Source organism: Phyllostomus discolor, chromosome 13 (genome assembly GCF_004126475.2).
Source record: "Phyllostomus discolor isolate MPI-MPIP mPhyDis1 chromosome 13, mPhyDis1.pri.v3, whole genome shotgun sequence".
Classification (NCBI taxonomy): domain Eukaryota; kingdom Metazoa; phylum Chordata; class Mammalia; order Chiroptera; family Phyllostomidae; genus Phyllostomus; species Phyllostomus discolor.
In genome coordinates this window covers 71,583,690-71,611,038 of record NC_040915.2, presented here as the reverse complement: position 1 = coordinate 71,611,038, position 27,349 = coordinate 71,583,690, and the positions used below count along the sequence as shown (strand labels likewise).

Genomic DNA, 27,349 nt, shown 5'->3' with positions numbered 1-27,349 from the left:
TGCAGTGCCAAGCATGGTTCCTTTCAGAAACTATGCATTCAAAAAAGAAAATACTTGTCATAACTAAAGAGGTATATTTTGGGCTCTCTGAAGACTGACCTGTAATTAACAAGTGCCTCGGACATGTTTTTGATAGGGAGAAGGGCATAGAGTGATGTGACTGTTTATAACAGGGTTCTCTGACAAGTCTCCATTTTTGAGTATTACTTTAAATCTAGTTTCATAAATCATAAACAATGCTTAGTTTACAAAGATATCAGTAATTTAAGGGGCTTATTTTTTCAAGCCAATTAGGTCAAGGACAGATTTTTTTATTATTATTCCAAAATCTAGTTAAATATTTAATTAAATATGATAAAAATGTTAAAAATAGTGGCAAAGGCTTAGTTACTGAAGTAAAATAAAAACCAAGTTTGGCAGAACTCAAGATGGCACAGAAAGGGGCAGGTTCATTTATCAGTGCAGCAATTAAAAATACTTAAAAAGAGGACCAGCTTCAAAAAAGAAAACAGAAACACAGATTGGAAAAAATATACTCAAAGTATTTATTAGAAAGGGTTACAGAAATTTTGAATACCATCCCAAATTACATGATTCTTAAAAAAGAAAGCAACAACAAATACTCAAAGTCCCAGGTGACCTTAATCCATGACAGTCACCAGGTAGTCCAGACTCCAGATACTCCTAAATCACAGCTCAGGAACAAAGGTTTCCTGACACTCATTTTACCATGATTGGCTTTCAGAGGTGTGCTATACAGGAAATGCACCTACAGAGCCCTTCTGCACCTTTAGCTGAGCTGCAGAGGACAGGAAAAGAGAGGCCATTTTCTCTCCATTTTCCTTTCCCATGCCTTTGCTTTACAAGTAGGAACAACCCTCCATAGAAATATTCAGATCCCTGGAAGAGGACCCAGTGATCCAGCCAAATGCAGACAAATCGAGATGACACAGATCCGAGAGAGGCCCATGGTCTAGTGACGTGTCTGCACTGGTTGCCTGTGTGCAAGAGTAGTGTGTTCTTTTGTGATGCCCCCAATCAAAGCGGCTCCTCCGGCTCTCTGAAGACGCTGTACCACAGCCAACACACAGTGAAGGGTCTGCCTAGAAGAGGCCTTCCATCTAATCCATGACTCATTTGCAACAGCACCGTCCACAAGGAGCTGCCTGAGGCCAAGTGAAGCTGCACATTAAACATCATGCCAGAAGACCGAACCTGGGTGCTACTCCTGAAGCAGGCTTCGAGAGATCAGCATCCTCATCACTTCATTGCTGCCTGTAAGGCAGAGCAAGAAGGAAGGAGTCAGAAGCAGCAGAGTCTGCCACCTCAGCAAGGCTCTGACCAGGGTGCTCCAAGCCTAGCTCAGGGTAGTCAGCTCAGGGTAGTTGTGGATGTGAGTGACAGCTGTTGCCTTTATCCCTGCATGGGATCAAATTACCCCAGGCTTCTCTCTGAACTGCAGAAAAGTGTCAGAAAGTGAATGGAGTTACTTTTAAAAAGCCTCTGGCTGATGGTAAAAATGCTTATATGGAGGGAGGGGAGAAGGGGGAGGAGGAGGGAGCAGGGGAGCAGGGGGAGGAGGAGGAGAAGAAGAAGAAGAAATGGTGTATATATATATATAGTATAATTCTATTTTTTAAAAAAAATGAACTATAAAAGCATGGGAAAAAAAGGAGATATTTTTGGACTTAAATATAAAAGGAGTCCAAAGTATTAATTCTGGATGTGGAAACATAAGTGATATTTTCACTTTCCCTCTATTTTATAAGTTTTCAACAATAAATACACCAATTTCTTTGGTAATCAGAACACTCAATTTTAAAATGTTCCCCAGAAAGAGGGTTGAACACTTACCTCATTTTTACAGTGTCCTTTAAGACAAAGAGAAATATGAACCCTCATGAGGGATAAATAACCACATTTCAAAAAACCCAAATCTAAAATTCAGATCTACCTGATAACAAAGTCCATGACACAACGAAGTGATCAAGATCAGTGCCCACATTTTTCTAGGACTGGATGATGCTGTGGCCTGAAATGAACGTATCTGCCTTTTCCCATTTATTCTACCAGGATTAAAAGACAGGGTTACGATGAAGGTAAAGTCTCCTACACTCATAATATGGGGTGAAAAAGTAACTGTAGGGGTAGTAGAGGAGAAAGACTAATTTAACATATTTTGCCGTGTATAATGCACACCCACAGTTTTGGCCCAAACTTTCAGGAAAAAAATCTTTCGTTGTAATTTTTTATTTCAATTTTTAATTTATTTATATTTACATGTTTGTATTCCAGGGTATTATTTTGCATATGGATATCATTATTGCTTTCTTGAGTTACACTTTTAATGCATAAGCATAAATAAAAGAATTAAAAACATTTATATAGCTATGGAATTACTACTACCTGTGTATAATGCACATCCTTATTTTTCCCTCAAAAATTTGGGCAAAAAAAGTGCATGTTATACAGAGCAAAATATGGTAATCAGAGCACTAGCAACTAAGCTCATGACCACATTTCAGGGATGAGACACGCAGCAGGGAGGCAGAGGCTAACCTGGAGAAGCCTGTGATTTGAACATCACACCAGAGCTGTGGGTCTCAGAGTGTGGTTCTCAGACAAGTAGCAGCAGTCTCATTTGAAAATGTCCTAAAGATGCAAATTCTCAGGCCACCCAAGAACCACTGAGTCAGAAACTCGGGGGTTCGGGCCCAGCAATCTGTCTTTACAAGCCCTCCTGGTGACTCGGTGACTCTATGATTCGCATGTGTGCTCAAGTTTGAGAAGGGTGCTTTGCAAGCGGCAGGGACGCCAATGCTCAGAGGCTTCCGCTATGGCCCATTAAAGCAGCCCCACACTATTTCACTGAGAGTCACGGAGACGAGCCTTTGCCATACTGGCTTTTCCTACAGTGTCCCAGCGCCAGCTGCCTACACTAGCTGGAACACAGGGATGTAATTTCAAGACGCATGCACTGGTGTGGTGAGTGGAGAAGGCCATGCTCTGAGTGTGACTCCAGTAGCTTGCACATTTCTCCTCCCAGAAGTCTGTGATTACCAAGAAGATGCCCACATTCTAGGACGGATTTTACTGAGAAATCCAGTAGCAAAATTGACAAGATGTCTTTTAGACCGGGGGTGTCAAATTCATCACTGGGGGCCACATCAGCCTCATAGTTGCCTTCAAAGGGCCAGATGTAATTTTAGGACTGTATAAATGTAACTACTCCTTAATGAGGGGCGGAGGGCAAGGAGCTCGGCACTGCTGCCAGGTAGAAACAAGGGCCAGATAAAACAAGGTAGAAGGCTGATTCAGATCAAGGGCCAGATTTGGCCTGAGGGCCTTGTGTTTGCCAACTGTGTTTTAGACCATCTGGCTGATAATCAACTTGTAAAGGCCATGGTGATCAAATTGGCTCACATTCACCCTGTGAATTACTGTACAGAAGTTTTGGGATTCCAGAGGACCAAGTAGTCACTTTATAACAGTAAAGAACAGTCACTGCCAGAGTTTTCAAATGTTTTTTCCATGTATTATCTCAGTTTCCGCCTTCTCTAAAATTTACAAAGAAAAAGATGAAAGCGAAGTAAATCAATGGCCTGCTCACGTGACCAAGCAGAGCCTCCTGACTCCCTGGCTAGTGCTCTTTGCACAGCAGCAACAGGCCCTTCCAGAGCTGGGTCAGGAGGAGGGAGGATGCCCATGACATACAGACCCAGGTGGAACACTGAGACCAGCCACGAGGCTGGAGATGCTGCGAACATTCCGAAAGGAAGAGAATAACTTCTGGAAATGTTTACCTTCCAGTATCTGGTGGACCCTGGAGTCCCGCACATACTGCTGAACAGCATAGTCCTTCAGGTAGCCGTAGCCTCCGTGCATCTGTAAGGCCTGGCTGCAGATCTGCTGGGAGACAGGGATGAGGCATCTTGAATGTCAGGAAGACTGGAACAAGTGGCTTGTCTCTCCACCCCCACCCCCAATCTGGCAGCCTGCTGTGGACTAATATGAGAAAGAACCACCTACAGATAACCAGCCAAGCCAAAAAGGGGCTCCATATTCTCTGCGGCCAGAGACAACATGAGGAGTTCACCAACTGAACTTTCTGGTTCCCACCAGACAGGCAAAACAGAGACCCCTGTCTCTGGCTCATAGGGAGGAGTGGCCTGCAACCACCATGCGTGGGATTCTATGAAGCTCAGGTAGCATCTAGTGGCAATGCAGCCTCCACATGGAAATAGCTTTGCCCCTCACACTGTAAACATGGCACATCTGGACGAGAGCTGCTGGGCTATTCTGAACCTTCTCCCAAAGGCAGATCCCATCTAGACCACGACCAAATGACAATGACAGAATAAAGTATGTAACGGCATGGGACTGGTAAAGAGCCAGCTGTGACAGCTCCCCCGCAGGCCCCTCATGAGTGAACTTATATCTTTAAGCCCCAAGGCGATCCCTGAAGCATCCCAGGAGTTAACTTAAGCATCTCAAAACAACTCCACCTAGCAGTGCTCCCTGTTCACCCAGGAGAGCCAGAGAGCAAGCATTACCACTTACAGCAAAACATTCTTCTGTAGCAAAGAGCTTGGCCATGGAGCACAGGGCCACTGCGTCTTCCCGTCCCTCCTGCAGGGCCACTGCGGCACTGCGGATCATCAGCCTTGAGGCCACCAGCCTGGTTGCCATGTCAGCCAGTTTGAACTGCAGGTACTACAGCAACAGGGGGTAAGAGAGACAGACAAGATAGACAGGCTTAGAGCAGCGCCCGATCTGGGGCCCTCTGGGAGACATCTCTGTAAGGAACCTTTCCTAAGTGACTCGAAGCCTCAAAGCCTTCTGCCTCTCCTACAGAGAAAATGTACTGCCTACAAGTTCTAAGTCCACTTCACTTGCCCTGCACTTACATTATTACCTCTGGGAAAAATTATTACTAGACAGAGAGCACCAATTCTGGCTCAGATGGGGGCAGAATTCCACTCTCCTGGAGAACGTGGGCCCCAGAGAAGGTCTCCTGCAAAGACTGGGAAGCAAAGCAGAGACACCTGGGCAGTTACCTGGTTCCTGGCCAGAGGCTCTCCAAACTGCTTACGGACATTGAGGTGGTCTCGGGTGAGAATGACTGAAGCATGAGCAGCCCCGAGAGAACAAGAAGCTGGAAAGGAAGGGAGCCGACACTGAGACAGAGCTGGGAGGGCAGTGCCGCCTGTCCCTCCGCTGCCTCCCTGCCTGCCCCTTCGTGTTCTCACCAACGCTGATCCTCCCTCCATTTAGTCCTTTCATGGCGATGAGGAAGCCCTGCCCCTCGTCCCCAATTCTGCTGGCCACAGGGACGGCGCAGTCTTCGAAGATGACCGCTCGGGTTGGCTGCGAGTTCCACCCCACCTGGCAAAAATCAGGGAGTGTAGGGCTGCGCAAGCATTCACGGCAGGGACAGTGCTGGACGAACGCCTGGGCAGCACAGGCTCCATTTCCCTGAGATCAGACCCTTGACAACTTAAAATGAGGAAAAATTAAAGTTCAGATTTAAATATTTGACAGGTATTTTTCAGCTAGCCATTTTTAACATATTAAAAGCATCTATTCTAATGTCCACTCTACTGGATTAAACTACTCACAGATGTTTCTCACAATTTTTTTTAGGGTTGAGGAGGGGCTGTCATCATTTCTGGTGCATCTATGTAAGTACAATGCCTTAGATAATATAAGAATTATTCATCTTATAAGATATACATAAGAATTACTTGGATTATTTGATTATTAACAACAGCCACACTTCTCCTCTCACAACCTTAGTGTTCTTCTAGGATGTTATAAATAACCTGCACTGTGTTGGCCACACCTAGCTCAGCATTAGCGGCAAAGAGATGCGGTGATGTGCCAGTGCCAGCTCCAAAGAGACAAGCACGTCTTTTCCTTTAGCTTGGCTTTCAGTGATATCGGTGGCCTGACATCAGCCATGGTGGGAGCATTACACCACAAAAACTGGCAAACTAGGAGGGTTGGGGGGGGGGGTTGGTTTTCCCAGATAGATGATTTACCAGATCATCCTTGAATTTGTCAGTCACAAGTCCCAGAAAAAATTCTGAATGCCTAAGATATAGTCCATGTCATGCAACCAACTAGCTGTATTCTTCATCATTCACCAAATCACTGGGCTTTTTTGTGATCTTGAGTTTCCCTTATGTAAGGGAATTGCACTAGAAAGCCAGCAGAGCTACTTTCATCAAATAAAATCTTATTCCAATGTTTCCTATATAAATAGAATAGGGCTCTCACTACTTGACTCCTTCACTTCCTCTTCCAGGTACTTCCCAAGGCTTCAGAGAACTCGGAGGTTTTGATGCAGATTTTAAAACAACACTATATAAAATCTCTCAGTTCCTTAACTCTCTGAAAACACTACTGCCTTCACATCACTACCACTTCCTTACAGAAAAACATTCAATAGCTCCCCTTTGTTAGGTAGATAAACTTTATTCCTCAGCCCTTTAGTTAAGGTCTTCTAAAATGTAGCCCAACCCTCTCTTCCCAGCCTTCTCTTCTAGAGATCACCTGGCAGTATTCTTCACCCCAGGCAAGCTGGTTTACACACTGAGCTACTGGGTTTTTACACCCACGCTTTGCTTGTCCTGCTCCCTCTACTGGAAATACGGCCTAGTCCCAACCTCCATCCATCAGTCTCGTTAAATGAAGCCTCCTGAGGTCTTCCCAGTCACTTGAGCCAGCAGTAATCTTGCTCTCTTTCAAGCCCTGTCATCTTCTCAGGTTGCCGGCACCTGAAATAAAACCACTTTTCCTCCTCATCAGCACCTTTGTCATGAATTTGGCTTTCGTGGTGGTAGGCAATTGGGCCTGTGGGCTCGTCTATTGCAGTTTCAGATTTGGTGAGCCAGCCAGGAGCAAATGAGAGCCTGTAGTAAGTCCTTAGACTTTGGAGGGGATTCCCTAGGTTGCCTGTAGCTGACTGACTGTGAGATAGACCTTGGGAGACCCGAACAGTTGCCAAGTGAATTCACCCAGGGACTATCCCTTGCTTTCTATTGGCACTGGTTGCTTGCTATGCCCTGCTGGGGGAAGGAAAAGAAGGTGAAGGGATTAGCTAAAAAATATGTATGCATGACCCGTGAACAACGACAACAGTATAGGGATTGCATGAGAGAGTGGGGAAGCTGGGTGGAGAGGAGCAAAAGGGGAAACACTGAGACAAGTGTAATAGCATAAACAATATTTAAAAAAAATAAAAACAGAATGAATAGATATAACTAAAATGGAGGGTTTTTGATAAAGCTTTTCTATAATAATTATATATATCTAAACATAGTTTTCCAAAGTCTGTGGTAATTTAAAACCAGAGTTTTGCTATGTTAAATGGTGAAAATTATTAAATATCTGGATATTTTGAAATAACAATACTGAAATATTAATTGATCTAAGTTTGCCCACTTTTGGCTTCTTCTCACAAAGAAGCTAGAGAATAGATTTAGATCTGTTCATGAATATATCTTGTACTTTGTTTGAAGTAAGTCTTTTGAAAACGTGTGTTTGTAAATAAAAAGTGTTTCTAAAAGTTATGGAATGTGTTCATAAAAGTATCAATCTAAAGAATGTGAATTACTTTCAGTTCTCACTAAAAAAATCAAGGTTTCTAACAGTTAAGAATTCTAATTAAGTTAGAAAGAAATTGTATGGTTTCATAATAAAAGATACAAAGTATAACAATATTTGTTAAGGAAAAAATAAATTGCTCTAAAGCTGGTTATTTCTGAATGGATAAGAAGGCTTACAAATAGAAATCTTAATAGGAAATTAAATAGGTAAACTGAATAATAAATTTAATTAGGTAAATTAATCTAAATATCAAAAGTAAACTAATACAAAATTTGTTTGGGTCCTTTTCAGTCTGTTAAAAGGGAAAAAAGCTTTTCCTGTATTTGCCTAGAAAGCAAAGATTCTATGTATTATTAAATTAGTTATGTCATATTATATTAATCAGGTACTTAATTATTTAAAAACCCATCTTTTTAATTCTAACAACTATAGTTTTGCTAACCTGTTTGTGTTGGAAAACTTTTGTTGTCACTTTTTTAAAAAAAATTTATTTATATATTTTTAGAGAGAGGGAAAAGGAGAGAGACAGGCAGGGAGAGAAACATCAACGTGAGGAGACTTCCATCAGTTGCCCCTATCATGCCTCCAGCCAGGGACCTGGCCTGCACACCAGGTGTGTGTCCCGGTCAGGAATTGAATTGGTGACCTTTTGGTTTGTGTGATGATGCCCACTCCACTGAGCCACACTGGTCAGGGCCTTTTCTTGTGACTTTGAGTAAATGAATATTTAATATTGTTATAATAACATATAATCATTTAGTCAAGTATGTTTGACAACCTTCCCAGAGTTTACATTTTAAGACTTTTTTTGAGCTAGAACTGGCTTTGAGTCATTTCAATGGGCCCTTGGAATACCTCAAGGATTTGTTCTCTCTCCTTATGAAGAAATTTTAAACTGATTAGGCCATTTTGAAATACTTAAAGTACATGGGAAGCTTTGTCAAATTAAAAAAATAATTTTAGTTTGACCCATTGTACATTTTATTTGTATACATGTACTTTTATCATTAAAATAAATGTTTTAGAGATTACATAAAAATCTCCAAGAGTCTACAAAGTTCTGATATACTTTCATGTGTAAGTATTTTCATTTATACTTTCATTTCTAATTGTTATCTTAAAAGGTTATTACAGGAAAGCAAATTCCTTTGTCAACTGCATTATAATCAGATCTATAGCTATGTCATTTTAAGTTTTTTCTGTCATTTACAGAAAGTCATTGTTTTGCTCTGATGCAAAGATGTTACATCTTCAGAAAAATCTATGGAAAGGACTCTGACTTATTCTAAATTACATATTTCTGAGAAAATTTTTCAGATCAAACCTTTGAACTGAATGAAGATTAGTAGAACTCTATAGAATAACTGGATTCATGGCAAATCAGAATAAACAAATACTGATTATGAAAGTGAATTAACTAAAAAGAATTATGATTTTTGTAACTTTTTGTTGAAAATATTGCTAATTTTTAATCCTTTGTTTTCCAGATATAAGGAAAGTTGTTTTTTTTTTCTTAAAGCAATTTGGTAAATTATACTTTCATAAGCAATATAGAGACATTTATTTTTTTCTCCCCTCCTAATCCCTCCAGAATTACTATTTTCGTAGCAATATACTTGTTTGCATAAACACAACAGGAATCTCATTTCTTCATAAGAGGACGCGTAAAGCCAGTTTTATGTACCAAGACACTGACTGGAATGCCATGTCTGCGTGAGACATGACTAGACTCTCGAGGTCACCAGAAAGTTTTAAGGAATGAAGACTGACTTTGAAGCTGATATAAGCCCTTGGAGAAATGGCCTGGTACTTTGCTTGTTCATGTGGTTGGTTCATGGCAGGCTTTCCAGGTAAGGAGTGATGGTGCTTTCTTGGGACATAGCAAAGAAGAACCACAAGACATTTTGGGGACCTCAAGGACTTGAGGAACTCACCCAAATCTGTACCTATTAAAGGCAAAGCTGGATGGTAACTGTGTGGCTGGGCTTCTTTGTCCTGAGAGGCTAATTGAAGCTCAATCTGAAAATTCCTCATAAGGTTCTAGGAAAGCAGATTTAGGAAAGCTTACATAATCAATTGTGATTCCTTGTTGTGTTTATGCAAGTATCAGGCTTAATTGAAACCAGAGTTAATGCAGTAAATGAATTGATTTGGCTCTTTGATAAAAAGTAAGTGTGATTTTAGGGGAAGAAAAGTTGTATTTCCATAGACTCTATATACACAATTATGGACATTAGACTGTAGTTCAGTTAATTGTCTTCCAAATTTTATTTTTCATTTATGAAATGAATTGGATCCTGAATTTTCTAGCTTTTGCCATATAATATTGAGATTTGCAACACAGTTTGTCTCCACCACGTTACAAGCCCCACTCGTACTCAGGGAATGCCACTTCTAAACACCATCATTGCCCTTTCCATGCCAGTCCTCATCTCACCTCTGACAGAGAGCAAGAATCTGTAGGCCCGGAAGAAAAACATCACCCCTCTCCAGCAGAAAAGTTACAAAAGAGATCCTGCACCCTTCCCCTGAAAGGCTTCAGAGCCAAGGTCCTTGGGGGAGGAATGTGGTAGGCAGTTATACAAGACCAGAGCAAGGCCATGTACAAAAGGTCACCAACATGTAAAGCCTCGAGTGACTGGCAAGAGGCATAAAAAAAGAAAAACAAGGAAAAAAAAACACATAGGCAAATGATAAATAAGGAGGCCTGGGGACTCCTCTGGACACCTCCCGACCCATCATTAGGAGCCCCAGGTACAACTGACAATGGGGAACAAGCTGACTGACTTCTTAGTAGACACTGGAGGCACTTACTCAGTTTTAAATACAAGAATGACTAAAAGAAGTCAGGAAATCATCTAGATAGCAGGGATTACCGGACAGATGCAATAAAAGACCTTTCTCCAGCCTTTAGAATGCCAACTCAGAGATCTTAAGTCATCACACAGCTTCCTCTACATACCTGAATGTTCCATCCCTGGGCTGGGACAGGACTTGCCCTGTAAGTTACACACCCAAGTAACCTTTTCTGCAGAAAGGCAGCAGCTTCAGCTGCAGGTTTGATTGGAAAATGCACTCCAACTCCAGATACTTTTAACATGTTCAGGGGAACTGAGGGGAGAACTGTTCCCTCTTGAGATCTACCAGCAAGTAGAAACCTGCATCGCTAAGATTCACCAACTGGCTGCATGGTTCCAACAAACGTTAGATCACCATACCGCACCGCCCCCCCCACCCCCACACACACTTGAGGAAATGGGAAAAGGAATTACAGATTAGATTTTTTTTGTTTTCATGGATACCAGGTAGGATTAGGTCTATTTTAGGAGAGTATTCTAAAACTTAGGCTGGCTATACTGATTTTTTTCATATATTTCATATTTAAAGTAATCACCTGCTGTTTTAGCAAATTTGGTAACACACTATCTGAACCTCCAGAAATGCCTTTCTTCAATGCTAAAAGCTTTGCTTCTGATCAAAACTTCTATTTCTTAATAAATTGCAAGAAACTAGTCTTTAAGTCACCGTGGAAGTGGAGCCAGAATTGACAGTAGAGTTGTCGTGATTTCATATTCCTAGTGTAATGATCCAAGTTACTCATTCTGTAACAAATCGAAGTGTATAATTAACCCTGTGCTTTTAATCAACCCTATGCTCCCCCTCTGGCCAAGGTCCTGTTATAGCGGAATAACCTGTTCCAAAATGAGGAGCACCAACCCCCACAATGAACAACAGAGGTCTGGCTGACACACATCACAATGTAAAATCAGAACAAGAGGAATGAATCCAAGCAGAACTGCATGACCCTGTTTCACTTACCCTCCCCTCACCTGCAATTCCCTTTCTCAAGAGAAACTGCATGTCCACACTGCCGCCCTAGGAATTCTCCCTCTCCCAAATTCCCATTAACTCCCTTATAAACATCACTGGCTTTATTGGAAGATGGTTTTTAAGGCATGAGACTGCCATCTTCTTGGGTCACAGGCACCTGAAATAAAATCACTTTCCCTCTCACCAGAACCTGTGTCCCAAGTGTGGCTTTCGTGCTGGCAGGCAATTGAGCCTGTGGGATTGTTTCTCCCAGTTTCATTACCATAAGTCTGGAACTCTCCAACACTGGCCTATATGGTGGCTACCTGTGAACTTGTCTCCCCAGCCAGAATATAAACACCTAATGTAAAGTGGAACAGAAAGTTCTGACCTCAGTATGTGTGTTAAAATAGTCATTACATCAAATACCTGAATTAATACAACGGGATCCTGTAAAATTACGTGTCAGGGTACATAAGTCATTCTGTGTTTTATAACCCAAAACAGACATTCCTAGGACCTAGAAATCCTATAGCCATATGTCTTATATTGGGTTGGCCAGAAAGTTCATTTAGTTTTTTTCTGTAAGATGGCTCTAGTAGCTCTTGGTTGTCTTTAACTAAACAATTTTGTTAGATTGTATTGTGACAGCTGTCATTTCAGCATGCATTTAAAAAAACCATATGAAAATTGGTGAATTTTTGTGTAGCCATTTTAATACTGAAGATGAAAGAAAATACGCAATGTTTTTGGCATATTGTACTTTATTATTTCAAGAAGGTAAAAACACAATGAAATGCAAAAAAAGATTTGTGCAGTGTATGCAGAAGGTGCTGTGACTGACTGAATGTGTCAAATGTGGTTTGCAAAGTTTCTTGGTACTATTGACATTTGGGCCAAATAATTCTTTGCTGTGGGGCTGCCTTATGCATTCAAAAATGTTTAGCTGCACCCCTGGCCTCTAGCCACTAGAAGCCAATAGCAGGAGATAGCCAAGTACTCAAATATCAAATCAATAAAGTTATTGATGAAAATGAAAAATCTGTCTTTTATTTTACAGAAGAAACTAAGCAGACTTTGTGGCCAACACAATGCATCACACACAGCATATGTGTCTTATACAGATAAGACAGCATATGCCTCATAATCCTAAACAAGGCTAGGAGTTACTTTTGTATTCCTCTACGAGTTAGCCTAAACTCTTAGCCTAAAGCTTTGCATACAGTATGCATCTAGTAAATAAATACCTGCTATGTTGTAAAAAGGGCATTAATAACTCCTTGGAAGTTATGAAGGATCAGGAAGGGTCAAGCAGGGAAATTTGGAAGTACTAGGAGCTATGAAAGAAGTACATTCAGGGGTGATTTCATTACCTGACTTCTCCCCCAAGATCCTAACTACAACAGTACATGTCAGAGGTGGATGACTATTCTGATCGTCTGGCCTAACAAATCTAAAGGGTCTCACCCTATCACCAGCAATGGTTACTTCATTATGGTTGCGCTGCTCATGGCCTGGCTATCAATCAGATTTCTCAATCCTAAAAATGTCTTCTCAGAACACCCATGGAAGTACCCTCCCTCTGAACATTACTGGAATACCCACAATCATCTCCAAAGAATCATACTTTATTTTTATTAAAAGAAGAAAAGTGGCCCAAAAATATCATTCCTGAGACTTCTAGTAAACACCATATCTCCCATAAGTATTTCTTCTTGAGATAACAGAGTACACCCAAACAAAAAACTGGAAAAGGAACACAGGCTAAAAATGGAAAGAGGAGAGATGAGAGGAAGGTCGCTCACACCGGAACAACAGGCAGCTTATAGGCTGGACCGGCAAACTCGGCCACTGTTGCCAGTGGCCTGCTGGTTGTTAACGAGGCCCAATTATATTTCATCTGTTCCTGTCAAAATCCTACTAGAAGCAACTGCCTCCAAGGCAAGTTAGAAAGTCTGTGAACTGTTTCCAGAAACAGAGCAGAGCTCAGTCTGGTGGGGGCCACATCAGAACTGGAACTGCTTCCTGTCAATAGCCACTTACCTTCTTCTCCTTCTTGCCAAAGCTGAGGCCAGGGGTCCCCTTCTCAACAACAACGCATGAGATGCCTTTGGGGCCTGGCCCTCCTGTTCGGCACATGACCACATAGATGTCTGACTCGCCTCCACCACTGATGAAGGCCTGTGGGGTGGAAGGTGGTGCACGGGGGTCAGGACAGCAGGACAGTAAATGGCACAACAGCACACAGCCACTAAGGATGGCTAAAAAGAAACTGCACTGACTAGGCAATCAGGGATCTAGCTGAGGAGACTATGAAAAGGATAGACCAAAATGAATGAAATTACCTGGAGCCAGAACAGAAGAGAGAGAAACAGTGAAGGTGATAAAGGGAAGTGGATCACGGGTTCTCTCACTAGCATGTGAAAATCCCATGGGAATATTAACTCGCAGATAGCAAGGATCCAGGTGATGTGAGCAAAAGATGGAGACAATTGTTCTCCCAGTTGTTCTGGGAAAGCACACTGGTACCTTGGAGCCGTTGAGGATGTAATGATCTCCTTGTCGTTTAGCTGAGGTCAGAAGGGAGGCAGCGTCGCTCCCGCTTCCTAAGGCAGGGGTCAGACAGAAAGCAGAGAGGGTGGGGGAGCAAGTCAGCGAAGTTAAGGGAGCTCCAGCATGTTTCCATCTCCTAGGAAACCTTCCCTTATGACAAACAGCTCAGAGTTTGATACTTCAAAATCGAGACCACCAAAGGAACTCTCTGTACTTGGTAAAAATTGCATACAGCAGTCACACTGTCCTGCAGTGAACCTGGAGAAACTGCTCTAGAGCTCTCTTAGTTTTGTAACATCAAGTCATGAGAAACTGTTACTCTATAACGAAACTTTCTGGCAAACAATGGTGGTGTATACCAACCTGCTAAGGAGTACTCAGTGACTTCACTTGAGTAACAGTGTCACCTGCAGTATGGCAAACCCACCTGGCTCAGTGAGGCAGTAGGAAGCAAACTTCTCCATGGTACAGAGTGGTGGGCAAAATCTGTGCCTCTGTTCCTCATTTCCAAAGGTATCAATCATCCAGACACACATGCTGAGAAGTATAGCAAGGACAAAAGGCACTCACAGAGGAAAAGATGGAAAAGGAAATTTGAGAGGAAGGGGAGGGGGAAGGAAAGCAAAGGCAGAAAGGTAGACAGAAGCAGAAGAGAGAGTGGGAAAGGAAAAGTCACAATCGAGAAGATTCAACTTTGAAGGAAAGACCTGGACTGTAACATATTCCCAGAATGTGTACCACCCGGAGATAACCTGGGCCAAGGTGTTTCTCACATGGACGCTCATGCTATTTCTAGTTAGCTCCCTAACTGAGCTCCTGAAAATTCTGAGAGTTTTATGTACTTTCCCAAATTTCTGGAGGATTCCTTTTTGGGTTGAGGAAAAGGAAAACCGGGTCCTGACCACTGTACAGGAGAAGTCTGTCTGGGGCCATTCAATCTGGGATTTGGGGGAAGGCAGGCAGTCCTGATTCTCTGAGCCACATACACAATGACAAATTCAAGTCCAACAGGTAGCAGCAGACCTAGAATGAACTTTTAACAGTTTGGTTCTTCAAAGGCAACCAACCTGAAAAGATACTTTCTTCCTATTTACCTGAAATTTCCTAGGCAACCCAGTGAGCACTGCACTGTGCTTTCCAAGCTTGGGTACTCACTTGTGGATGCTGATATAGGCTGTGGTGCTGGTGCAGCCTGTAGCCAAGGCTTCAAAGATGATAGAGGCATCGAGCCGTGACAGTCCCGACCCACCAACATCCGTTTGTACATAGACCCCACCGAAACCTAGCTGGGCCGCCTTCCGCATCGTGTCCACTGGGAACAGTTCCTGTGCACAAAAGGGAGCAGAGTCATCAGTAAGTGATTCACAGATGGACTTTTCTACAGAGGACACAGAGAGGGATGGGCATGTTTGCATTTGGGAGTATAGAGATTCTCTTAGCTTAATATGCTTATCTGTCGTGTATACAGTGTATCAGTTGAAATGCATTCTATAAGCACTGGTTTTCTTTTCATTATCAAAACAACTGCCTTGGTTACAGAAGAGCTCTAAATCCTTGTACAATAAAATAAAAACAAAACCGGTACTTTCAAGATGATGAGAGTGCCTTCTAAAAAAGGAACAACTTCATTACCAGTACTCTCATTTGTAAGTGGAGAATGAACAGCGGACAGTTAGGATTACAAGGAGATGAAGACAGGCATTTGTTGGAATATCTAGCCACAGAAACACTTCTACCTTCTGGTCCCACTCTGCCATATGAGGAGCCATCTCCCGGGCTGCAAAGTCAAAGGCCACTTTCTGGAATCCTTTCTGTTCTTCATTTAGTCCCATGGAAGCTGTGGGTAAGATCGCATTCATTCAGTTCCAGAACAGGGGTCCAGGGAGAGTGCCCCAAACAAGAATCACCATGAAGCTGGGACAGTGGCCCTGTCAGAGCATTTCCCATATACAGCACTACCTTTAATACCCAAACAGTGACATCACCCACTGTTATTCAGTTTCTTTGATGTATTGGGTTGGCCAAGGTACATTTAGTGTTTTCTGTAAAATAAAACACAAATTTTTCATTTTCACCAATAACTTTATGGATTTGATATTTGAGTACTTGGCTGTCTCCTGTTATTGGCTTCTAGTGGCTAGAGGCCAGGGGTGCTGCTAAACATTTTTGAATGCATAAGGCAGCCCCACAGCAAATAATTATTTGGCCCAAATGTCAATAGTACCAAGAAACTTTGCAAACCACATTTGACACATTTGACACATTCAGTCAGTCACAGCACCTTCTGCATACACTGCACAAATCTTGTTTTGCATTTCAGTTGCATTTTTACCTTCTTGAAATAATAAAGTATGATATGCCTAAAATATTGCATTTTCTTTCATCTTCAGTATTAAAATGGCTACACAAAAATCCACCAATTTTGATGTATTTTTAAATGCATGGTGAAATGACAGCTGTCACAATACAACCTAACAAAATTGTTTCCAATGACATTAAAGACAACCAAGAGCTATTAGAGCCATCATACAGAAAAAAATAAATGAACTTCTTGGCAAATCCAGTATTATCTCCCTTTCCCTTCTTCCTTTACTCCCAACTGGACTGACTGACGTTATTTACCTCCTAGTTATTTTTTCAATACCCTTCTTCATCCCATTCTCCTCATAAATCCACATTAAAGTAATGATGAACACATTATGGTAAATATTTTTTTTCCATTCGGCTGTCCTACCTGGGCTGTGTCAATATCTTGGGAAATTGTGCCCTATCTACATACATCTGTCTGCTGCTATCTCTCTGCACCAACACTCATTTTGAAGGCTCAATTGGGAAAGGAAGATACATATACTTCGGCTTACTCTTCAAATTAAGGAAAAGATCTTAGCATGCGGCCCTGCATTTAGCAAGTCTCAGACATTTGTGGAGGACAATGTTGATGAAAGTGTTTCAGTTTTGAAACATGGTGAAGGCCTCACCAATCTGTTAATCTGTTTTCACCCCATGGACTTGGAATTCTTAGAACATTTTCTATCCTAATTATCAGTGCTGTGACTTTGGGTGATTCCTTCACTTGTAGGTCTAAGATACTTACAAGCTAAGGACAATGAATAAAGAACTGAGCAACTCCAACAGGCAGGTAGTACAGCTTCATGGGAAGAGGTTTTTCTAGAGCGTTAAACATCTTGTCAAAGACTACACTGTGAGTGCTTTGTCAGAGATGACACTTTTGAGGAGGAAAACATCTACACCTGCCTACGTAAAACAGAGTGACTATTCGATTCACAACATCATTACTTTACGAATTTTGTTTAATGAGTCAGTTCTCCTAATGACATGAACTCTATTTAATTTTTCCCATTTTTCAAAAACTGCACAGAGTAAGGTAAGATTGAATTGGAAAGCAGAGCTGTACGTCAACTAGCCAGTAAAATAAGATCTAAAATACATCTCTTGTTTTGCAGGGTGATTCAGACTTCCAGATAGAAGCAGGCCAGAAGCTAAAAGTGAAGACCTAGGTAAAACTCCCATGAAAGACGACAACATTGTGGGGATTGTGTAGAGAGTTTAGAAAAGAAAGGACCAGCTCTGGGAGCCAGAACACCACAGCAGCATCAGCAGCCTGCACAGGATGAATCAGACTTACAACGTTCACACACTTAATTCTCTTTCACTATTTCTTAGTACTGACATTTGAAAGGACCTCCTGCCTCAGCTGTGCTAAGAGAAATGAAGCAGTGTGTGCCTAAACTTGGAGGCACAGCAACACCAGGAGGCACAACGGTAGCTGTAAAAGTGAAGGAAGAAGAGAAAATGCAGGCTCTGGTACCTCGCAGGGGCATCCAGCCTTTTGGTGTGTCAGGGCCACACTGGGAGAAAAAGAGTTGTCTTGGGTGACACATTAAATACATTGCAACATGTAATCACAAAAAAGTCTCATAATGTTTTAAGTAAATTTATGATTTTGTGTTGGGCTGCATTCACAGTCACCCTGGGCTGCAGGCAGCCCGCAGGCTACAGGTTGGACATGCCTGTAAGGTTTCATCCTGCAGGGGTAACCTGGTCATTCTGGGGTGATGCTAATGAGCACTAAAGAAAGACTACGGATCCACATTCAACAAAACTTAGTTTCAGTGCTTCATGCCAACACCGCAGAGCCCCTCCAACAGAGAACAAGTTTGGGTGGCAGAGCCTGTTTCTCCAGGGCAGATTTGGGCATCTCCCATGGAGGCAGGAAAAAGCAGTCTGTCTACATCAGGGCTCTCATCTGAAGGGGAGACTCAGAAACGAGTAGTTGTGAGGAAGAATGATTAGGCTACCTTGAGAAGTCTAGAGCAGACAGGCACCTTAGGTGTTATCCTCAGGAACATCATTAGGGGGAAGCAATTCATGATTCCCCAGCTAGGAGTCTGGCCACTCATTTGCACAACCTTGTAGAAAGGCGGTGCAGACCATGGTTCACGGACCATTCACACAAGGGTGCTTGCTGATGTCTACTGTGGAGCAGCACCAGGATTTCAGAGACGACCCCTGCCCATCCACATGAAGGACGACATAAATGGTAACGCTGCACACATCTTACTGTGTAAAGAAAAGTGCTACAGAATTTCAGTCCCAGCAAGAGCTTGATAAATGTTCACAGTTACTATTATTGTTATTGTTATTAATAGTATTTGACAGTAAAACAAGTAGTTCAAGGAAAAAATAGATTTTAATGGCATCCCAAGTAAATAACAGGGAACAGGTCTATGCAAATCATGTATAAGTAAATACAACATAGATATATTTTTAAAGATAACAGATATTTTTAGCTAAAGGGATACTAATGACAGGAAAGCATTACAAGGAGGAAAAAAGTGGAAAAGACAAGTTAAAAAGCAAAATCTACACAAGATATCATGGTTACTAATTTAAAATACCTAAATTTCCAGAAAACATACACTGTAAAACAAAAGAGAAACCTCTTGAAGTTTGCTGAGGTCATGGGTGGGGGTCGAGGAGCCAGTGCACACCACTGATGTGCACACACACACTAAAGTGGCAAAGCTATGCAGAAAAGGGCCCCAGTGAGAGAAGGAAAGTGTCTACTGTGCAGCAGCAGAAGCTCAAGAGGTGAAAACACACACAGAGAACAAGTTCAAATAGTATAATAATCTTTAAAGGCATCCAATGTACAGAATCAATGGTTCTGTTTAAGAACCTTGGTGTTCAAGGAGTGCTTGGGAAATTGCAGCAAGTTATAGTGAAAGTGCACTGGTCAAGGAATTAGTCATTTGAACTCTGGTTCTCAAATTGTTAATTGTGCATTTTTCAGTAAGTCCGGTACATCTGTCAACTTAGCTATTGCATTGTCAACTGAGGGGGCTCCACTAGACATTGAATACATTTCCTCATTTGCAAAATGACACTACCTGCAAAATGAGGAAATTATATGTATGTAATATATATTGAAATATAAAATCACAATTTTCTTTATGTTTCACATTAAAATGTGTAATGAAACAATGAGAAATATTTGTTGATCACTTCCATTAGTTTGACATTTTAACAAGTAGGACAATATATTGAAAGGACCATTTCCTTTTATTTTACTATTTAATAGATAATTTATTTGAAAAATGTGAACAAGTACCTCATTGGCTGAAGCTACACTGCTGGCTGCTAGAAATATGCCTACTTAACCTTCTGGTTGACAGAGCTACTTCCTATCCGCTTTGCTCTGCCCGAGGGTGACCTTGTGTACTAAGTTCTAACGCTAGACAAGGGCAGCTCCTTGTGAAGTGCTGGGTATTGAGGAGAAAACCAAATTCCACACCTCAGTGTACTTTCTAGATCTGAGTGTCAGTCTAAGGGATTCACAGACTATTCCACTGTAAAAAAAAAAAAAGAGGTGTCATTTATTTAAAATAAAAAAAAAAAACGAATTTCCAAATGAAAAAGGGGTTAGGTGCTTGATGGAGGCATGAAGTGGCTGGGGATCTCCTGGTCAGCGGAGGTCCTTCTGACCCCTCCCTGGTATTCCCATCCAGGTCACCTGTCTGGTCCCAAAAGACCTTCAGGTCTGTAAATGCTGGTAGTTCCCCACTTGCAATATATTTTTTTCTTTAGGAATTTCAACAGTAAAAGTGTTTTATAGCCATAGGTGTAAATTTATAAAATCTAAATACATGAGTAAATTTGTAATTACTTGGAGCTTTTTCTCATTTATTGTCACCAGCACCACTTTTTACATTCTTACTGCCTTTTTGACTTATTGTTATGATTTAAAAAAAAAACTAAGTCACAAGTTTCTGCACCTCTCTAAGCAATCACTCATTGTCTAAAAGCGGGAATCATAACAATGTATCTGAGTTGTGAGGATAAATGTAAAGTGCTTAGTTATTGTACTCATTTCATAAGTAAACCTATGAAACGACGTCAAGAGGTTGATAACATCAACTAAGTTTAAGGAAGGTCTGAACAATAAAGGAACACATAGTATTAACAAAAAGGATTAAGCTGTATTAGCCGCAGGGCCCCCAGGCGGTAAAAAGGCAGTTTCAGACAAGAATCTCCAAGTTCCTCTAGAGAAGCGATTTTCAACCTTGTTCATTCCACAGCACACACAAACTAATTACTAATATTCTGTGACACACCAAAAATACATACTTTTGCCAATGTGACTAAGAAATAGGTATGGTTTTGGAAAAATAGGTATAGTTTTGATTAATTCACACCAGACAGCTATTGTCAGTGCCCCTGACTAAAGAGCGAGGCAGTGCTTGTTTCAAAATGCTGGCGGCGCCGGGGTGGGAAATCAGAGCTGTAGAGGGGTGGGGTGGACCGGAGAAAGGACAGGGCTCCGCACCCAGTGAAAGGCCTGGGTCACGCGTTTCAGGAGCTTGCTTCACATCCAGGTCCTTTGCTGGCGGGGCAGTGGTGTAGCTGACGAGGACCAGGGGTGCAACAGGTGGACTGAGGTCAGAAAGAGTGAAAGGCTTCAGGGCCCCCCAGGTAGATAGGATAGCGGCCAGGGGGAGAAGCCAGGCCGGGGGTGACCTGCTGGAGGTATGGAAGAGGGCGTAAAAGGGAATGGGGGTAGAAGAGGGAGCGGGCCCGGGGGTGAAGGCGGTGCCGACCTCCTCTGACAGAGCGCTCCAAGGGCGCGGAGACCACGGCCCCAGCCCGGGTCCCGAACACCTGTTCCCCGGGGTGAGCCTTACGGTCGATGCAGGAGACCAAGCGCCGGCGGCCGCTGTCGGCGGGGACCGGGAGACCGCTGCGAGGGCAGCAGAGCCACGCCCCGAGACGCCGGCAGCCGCTCCGCCACATTCCAGCGGTTCCAGCTGCAGCAGTGGACCGAAAGCGCGTGAGCAAGCGCGGCTGTCAAAGCCCCAGCTTGGCGGCCCTGCCCTCAACCCCGCATCCCGACCAGCACCGCGCGCCCTAGGGGGTCTGTAGTGCACTCTGGGAGCTGTAGTTTGCCTCCCCGTCCCTCTCCGCAATCAAAGTTCTGGCGGGTCTGCGCCTGGAGTAAGGACTACAACACCCAGAGACCCGCGGGGCTGGTGGGGTGGGGGGGGAGACGAGAGAGAGACGCACGAGAAAGCGCATCCGGGAGATAGGCTGGGGTCCTGGAGCGGTGGGTCAGGCTTCTGAGAAAGCGGTGAACCGGTGAACAAGTGAACCAAGCGTCGAGGGAAAATCCGTGGAGTTTAGGGGCAGGTTACGCGAGATGGAAATGGGGTCGTAAATAATGGGAGGAAAGATTTGCGGGGTTGAAACCTAGTTGTTTGTGTGCTTCGCAAAGGAGCCTCGGAGCCGAAACACTCTAAATTCCCTTTCATTGTCTCCATCTTGCTCTGCGCAGGTTTCTGGGGCAGATACAGAGTTGCCTCTTGTATCACTGTAGATTCCAGAGTCTTCCGCTCTTCAACCCCGTACAGGTAGACCATGCCGAGACCGAGGAAGAGGCTGGCTGGGGTTTCTGGGCAAGGTGAGCTTGCACCTAGATTGCAAAAAGGCAGCCTCACAGAAGACTTTTCTCTAGGGTGTTTAATACTGTTCCCTTTCGACTTCCTGCCTGTGGGGAGAATCCTTTGTGTATTATTTTTTTGCGTTATCCCTAGTTGCTCTCCATTTTCTCTTTACTCCATACCAAGCTTATACCCAGAGCCCTTTCTGTTCGTTTGTTCATTCAGGCAATAGTTGTTTGGTAAGCACAACAAATGTTTGTGATGTAGGTTGGCACGTACAGTTCCTACTTTAAGGAAGAATGCAAACAGACATAAGTGAAAGGATCCAAGACTGGCTTGCTAGGTGTATAACAGCAGGCAGGAATCACGGAGAAGTCTGTGAGAAGGAAGTGGAGTTTGAGTCCAGCCTTAAAAAATGAGAGGCTTTACACATGCAAAGAAAACAAGGTGTCATTTTTATATTCACAAAGATAAATAGCACTGAGTGGAGGAATAGCAGGAACAAGGCAATTCAAGGTAGAGAAAGTACCTTTTTGGGGAACGGCAAGGGTTCCAGATAGACTACAACAGTGTTATTGAACAACACGTGGTGTTCAGTGTACCTATTAACTCTAAAGGGGCCGCTAGAAACTAGGCTAGGAAGGTTCAGAGATGTAGACATCCAGAAATGGTATTTAATGATGACCACTTTAACTTCATTCAGAGGCTGTGTAGAATAGTCATTAGGTATGGATTCAGATAGACCAGAGTGACAGGTTCCTGATTCTACCGTATACCAGTTATGTCACTTGGGATACATTTTCCAGATGAATAAAACATCTCATAAATTAGATGGATTAACAGAATTAGGATAACAGAGGGGTTTGCCACGTAGTAAGAACTTAATAACTGTTAGCTGCTGAGTTCCTACTGTGTTCCAGACACATTTTCTCTAATTCACTTAGGATAAAATCCAGTCTTTATCATGTCTGTATAAAGTACTGAATGAGTTGCTTCATCCAGCTTCTCTTGGTGCCATCAGCAGAAAGGAGGCAGGCCATAAAAGCAGTGATCTAGAAGGAAAGTATGAAATAATGATGACAATAATAGCTAATTTTTATTATTTATTATAAAGTCAGGCATTGTCTTAAGCCCACTGTTTCTATTATATTAATTAATCTTCAAAACAAGGCCATGGAGTAGGGGCTTACTTTCTTCATTGGGAAGAACAGCCTCAGCAAAGACACAGGAGTGGGTGAGGAAAGGAAAAACATTGACTACTTAATGTATGCCCAGGTACTCAGCTAGGACCTTTCATTTAAAACTGCAACCATGTAAGGTACTCTTATCCCATTGAATAGATAGTCCAGAGATATCCTGTAAGGTAGGCATTATTGTCCCATTTTTATAGAAATAAGTTCAGCAGGTAAGCTGCCACTGTTGGTAACTGACAGATCCAGGATTTGAATCCAGTCCGACTCCAAACATATGCTTCTTCCACAATGAAACATTACCTCTCAGCAAGTATGACAGCTCCCTTCTTTTTGCTTCTCCTATTGCAGACAAGAAGGGACCAGCAGGAAAGCGTACCAAGACTAAGAATGCAAGTGAGGCATCAGCTGAAGTGGAGAACTCCAGCCCTCAGAGGACTTCAGCCCTTAAGAAATGTGGGAAGAATTTAAGCAGCTACTGGCTAATGAAGTCAGAGCCAGACAGCCGACTAGAGAAAGGTGTGGATGTGAAGGTGAGACCATGTTCCTGTCTCTAATGCCTTCAAGTTTTTTAAAAAAATAAAAAATTAATATGGACACCACAGGGTTCCATTACCAGCTTCATATCTTTGAAGGGTAGGGAAAAGGTAATGAGGAATAAAACCAGCAGGATTTGTTACCATCAACTATCTCTTTTGTAAATTTTCTAGCTAGGGGAGAGGTGGCAAACTTTCTCTGTAAAGGGCCAAATGCTAAATATTTTAGGCTCCTTGCTCTTAAGAGTTGCCATTGCAGCTCAGCTGTTGCAAGAAAGTTGTCAGAGCCAAAAGATGAACAAATGGTGGCTGGGTTCCTGTAAAACAGGGTCCACAACATTAGGCTTAGGGCTAGACTTGTGGAAGCGGTACTGTGCCAGCCCCTCATCTAGACATTTCAATCTTAGATTGCCTTTTTCTTGCCTCCTGGCACGTTCCCAGGGAATTCACGCAAGCCAATTTTAATAATAGCCCAGAGAAAATATAATTAGAAATGTTAATAGAATAGATAATATTTAATAAATGAAACAAAAATAACCAACAGACTGCTTTATGCTCTGGATTATCCATTCAACTAATCCTCTTAATTAGCACAGTTAAGGTTAACACAAAGCTTACTACACTCACCCAATACAAGTGCCTCTGTAGAGAGTTTATTTTTGTATTATTGTTTATTAATTATTGTATTATTTCCCATATGAACAACCGTGAACCTGCTTTTGCCCACCTGGTAGCAGGAAGGACAAGGAGCTGGATTGATTTCTGTATTCAGGTAGCCCTTGAAATGAGCTGATACCTTAATATTTAGTTTTCAAGGCACAAAAATACGAACAAATGGTGTGCTTTTCTCTCATGAAAAGTGTATTAACATGACCATTCATATGTATTACCTGAGACATATGTCATTGCCTCTTCTGTGTCCTTCTATAGCAAACTCTACTTAGGTTGTTTCGTAATGTTTTTCACAAAAAGTTACCCTCAATGGACAGTAAACTTTGTGGGGACAACAGTCATGTCTAATTATTGCAGGTGTAGCAAATTATGCAGTGTTATGCGTCGTAACTACTCAGTAAAGTTTGCTGAATGGAAAAACAAAAAGAAAAAACAAGTACCTCTGTGGAGCCGTTTCCAAGTAAACTACATCCTTCCACTGTAGCCAGTAGTATTCCCGGTGTACGGGAAGCAGTGGTCGGTTTCCATATATCCTTACCAATTGACCCAGGGTTATTTAAGGAATGGCTTTATTTCCTGTCACCTAGTTCAGCATTGAGGATCTCAAAGCAGAGCCCAAGCAGACAGCATGCTGGGATGGTGTTCGCAACTATCAGGTAAGGTGAGGGCCAGAGTGGGGTCGGTCCCTGCCACCTCCTTATGAGTTACACAAGGGCAAACTCTCTGGGGCAAGGCTGATTTTTCCCAGAACCCAAGCTAAAAATATACTAAAAAACACCATAGTTATTCTGAGGGCATGCAATTTGCAAATGGTATGTGTTTTAGCCAGTGTCCTGATGCAAGTCTGGGTATCTTGGCAAAAAGCAAGAACTGAATTGGGGGAAACTGGTAAAGAAACACTCATTTAATAAAAGCAGAGTTGCTTTCTGCTAACAGCTGGTGTTTTCCAGTTGGTAGAGAGGATAGTTCTTATTTCTTCTCTCCTGGGACAGGCCCGGAACTTCCTTAGAGCCATGAAGCTGGAGGAAAAAGCCTTCTTCTACCATAGCAACTGCAAAGAGCCAGGCATCGCAGGAGTTGTGAAGGTTAGTTGTACAGGCTTTGGTCTGTACCCCTCTCCACATGTAGGTACATAGTGATACAGCTTAAGTAGGTAAGGAAAAAAGTATCCTCCCTGTCCCTGCACTCAGTATTATGGGAAAACTGCCCGGGCCCCTTCCTGTGTGATGAGGATTACAAGAACAGGCCTCCATTTCAGGTCCCACAGGCAGGCTTCCCTCCATTTCTACACCTTGGTCTTTCACTGCAGACAATCCTGATGGTAGCTCTTCCGAGCCAGAAGATATATCAGGGTAAAATTATTATCCACAGGTGAAAAAGCAGTGGCACCAAAAACATACTTTTAAGGTTTTTGTCAGAATGAGGCTGATTTCCTGTTTGCCCTAGACTGTGCATTATTGCAGATACTTGAGCCCCCACCGGCTCTACAGCAAGACAGGTGGGGTAAGAAAATGCAGGGCTGGAACTGAAGGTTGGACTGGGACTAAAGGTTGGCCATGGAGCTGACCCTACATGCGAGTAATTGGAGATGTGGTTGTGGTTCTGGTTGCAGATTGTGAAGGAGGCTTACCCAGACCACACACAATTTGAGAAAAGCAGTCCTTATTACGATCCATCCAGCAAAAAAGACAACCCCAAGTGGTCCATGGTAAGGACTACTGTTTTCCCTGTTTCACGAGGGGAAGGCTAGACAAAGGGAGGAAGGAGGTCTGGGGTCTGATTAAGTCGAGGTACAGAGCTCAGCGACTCGGATGTGGTTCCCTTGACTTTGGAGAGAGCAGAGCACTGGCAGCACTGCCCACGGGAACCTTCCGCAGCAGCTGGAACACAGAGTGGACAGAGTCCAGCTGGGCCTTTCTGCCCCACATGCTGTTGTCATGTTGTCAGGTGGATGTGCAGTTTGTCCGGATGATGAAGCGTTTCCTTCCGCTGGCTGAACTCAAAACCCATCACCAAGCTCACAAAGCCACTGGCGGGCCTTTAAAAAACATGGCACTCTTTACCCTCCAGAGACTCTCAGTTCAGCCCCTGACCCAAGGTAAGCGCGGGCCCCCTGCTTCCTCACCTGCAAGCCAGGGGGACACTGGCAGTTCACACTCACTAACAGGTTACACTTGGGCACAGGACTTAACCTGAGTCCGTCTCCTCACCTGCAGCATCTCTGCAGAAGGAAACAAGTCCTGCGTTGCCCATTACCATGTACCCAGTACCCAACAGTGCTTGGCATGTAGTCACCCTCCATGACGGGTTTCTGAATGAAGACCACCTGCCTCTAACTGGAGCGATGCCCAGCACAACTTCCCTGTTCAAGAGGAGACACAGACCTAATTCTTTTTTTTTTTACCCTTTTTGGTAGAGGAGTTTGATTTTATTTTGAGCCTGGAGGAAAAGGAACCAAGTTGACTGAGACACTGCTGGGATGGGCAAGGCATTACTCCAAAGAAATGAAGCTCTTGTAAGACAGCAGATGTGAGGAGACTTGCTTGTTATGTTCATTCGAGGTTTGTACTTTTCTCAATAAAACCCTGATCTCAAGTTGGAGAGCTGTTCTTTTACAACAGCACTGGGTGTAGTATAACCCTCCACTGTGGGTCTTCTATGTCCAGGCTGCTCTTTCGCCCCTTGGCGGTGTGCAGGGCCACCTCCATCAGCTTCCTTCACTGTGGCAAACATCAGCATGTGGGGTGCAGTCTGTTAAGACCCACTGAAGTGAACCTTTGTCTTTTCACGCCGGCCTTCCTCACCTGCCCCTGGGGTCACGTGGGCCCCACAGAGATTTAAAACAGTAATTTTATCAGGATAAAATTAACCACAGGTGAAAAAGCAGTGGCACCAAGGACATGCTTTTAAGATTTTTGTCAAAATGAGGTTGATTTGCAGTTTGCCCTAGACTGTGCATTATTGCAGGTATGAGCCCCCACTGGCTCTACAGCAAGGCAGGTGCAGTAAGAATGTGCAGGGC

The 27,349-nt window shown here is 42.9% G+C and overlaps 2 protein-coding genes across 13 annotated transcripts; one reads left to right on the top strand and one right to left on the bottom strand.

Moving 5' to 3' along the window:
* Nucleotides 1-523: 523 nt before the first annotated feature.
* Nucleotides 524-21,388, bottom strand: ACAD8 (acyl-CoA dehydrogenase family member 8). Of its 7 annotated transcripts, none has more exons than XM_028527915.2 (11): nt 21,177-21,388; nt 15,711-15,811; nt 15,130-15,299; nt 14,402-14,511; nt 13,951-14,027; nt 13,465-13,602; nt 5,250-5,385; nt 5,058-5,155; nt 4,561-4,713; nt 3,804-3,906; nt 524-1,275 (listed from the first exon to the last, which is right to left on the bottom strand). In XM_028527915.2, exons 1-11 carry the CDS (start codon nt 21,283-21,285, stop codon nt 1,223-1,225), a joined length of 1,248 nt encoding a protein of 415 aa, XP_028383716.1. In that variant the 5' UTR covers nt 21,286-21,388; the 3' UTR covers nt 524-1,222. The 7 variants fall into 7 exon arrangements, with proteins under 7 accessions (XP_028383716.1, XP_035870455.1, XP_035870458.1 ...); XM_036014562.1 differs by having other exon boundaries at nt 21,093-21,363; XM_036014565.1 differs by lacking the exon at nt 524-1,275 and adding an exon at nt 1,291-1,456 and having other exon boundaries at nt 15,069-15,527; nt 21,177-21,195.
* A 152-nt stretch (nt 21,389-21,540) lies between these two features.
* THYN1 (thymocyte nuclear protein 1) lies at nt 21,541-26,922 on the top strand. 6 transcript variants are annotated; one of them, XM_028528005.2, is made up of 8 exons: nt 21,541-21,674; nt 21,824-21,949; nt 23,471-23,652; nt 24,915-24,983; nt 25,320-25,412; nt 25,940-26,035; nt 26,275-26,425; nt 26,744-26,922. In XM_028528005.2, exons 2-8 carry the CDS (start codon nt 21,907-21,909, stop codon nt 26,788-26,790), a joined length of 681 nt encoding a protein of 226 aa, XP_028383806.1. In that variant the 5' UTR covers nt 21,541-21,674; nt 21,824-21,906; the 3' UTR covers nt 26,791-26,922. The 6 variants fall into 6 exon arrangements, with proteins under 6 accessions (XP_028383806.1, XP_035870463.1, XP_035870461.1 ...); XM_036014570.1 differs by having other exon boundaries at nt 21,590-21,674; nt 21,890-21,949; XM_036014568.1 differs by having other exon boundaries at nt 21,594-21,678.
* The last annotated feature ends 427 nt before the right edge of the window (nt 26,923-27,349 follow it).

Bases quoted from the DNA above. Each gene is read 5' to 3' on its own strand.
- ACAD8 (XM_036014561.1), bottom strand. From the start codon at position 21,285: ATGTGGCGGAGCGGCTGCCGGCGTCTCGGGGCGTGGCTCTGCTGCCCT. The intron at 14,512-15,129 runs GTGAGTACCCAA...TATACTTCTCAG, and splicing joins GCCTATATCAGCATCCACAA to CATGTGTGTCTGGATGATTG. The intron at 4,714-5,057 runs GTAACTGCCCAG...CTGTTGCTGTAG, and splicing joins AGCCTCTGGCCAGGAACCAG to TACCTGCAGTTCAAACTGGC.
- THYN1 (XM_028528005.2), top strand. From the start codon at position 21,907: ATGCCGAGACCGAGGAAGAGGCTGGCTGGGGTTTCTGGGCAAG. The intron at 23,653-24,914 runs GTGAGACCATGT...CCTGTCACCTAG, and splicing joins AGAAAGGTGTGGATGTGAAG to TTCAGCATTGAGGATCTCAA. The intron at 26,426-26,743 runs GTAAGCGCGGGC...CCTTTTTGGTAG, and splicing joins AGTTCAGCCCCTGACCCAAG to AGGAGTTTGATTTTATTTTG.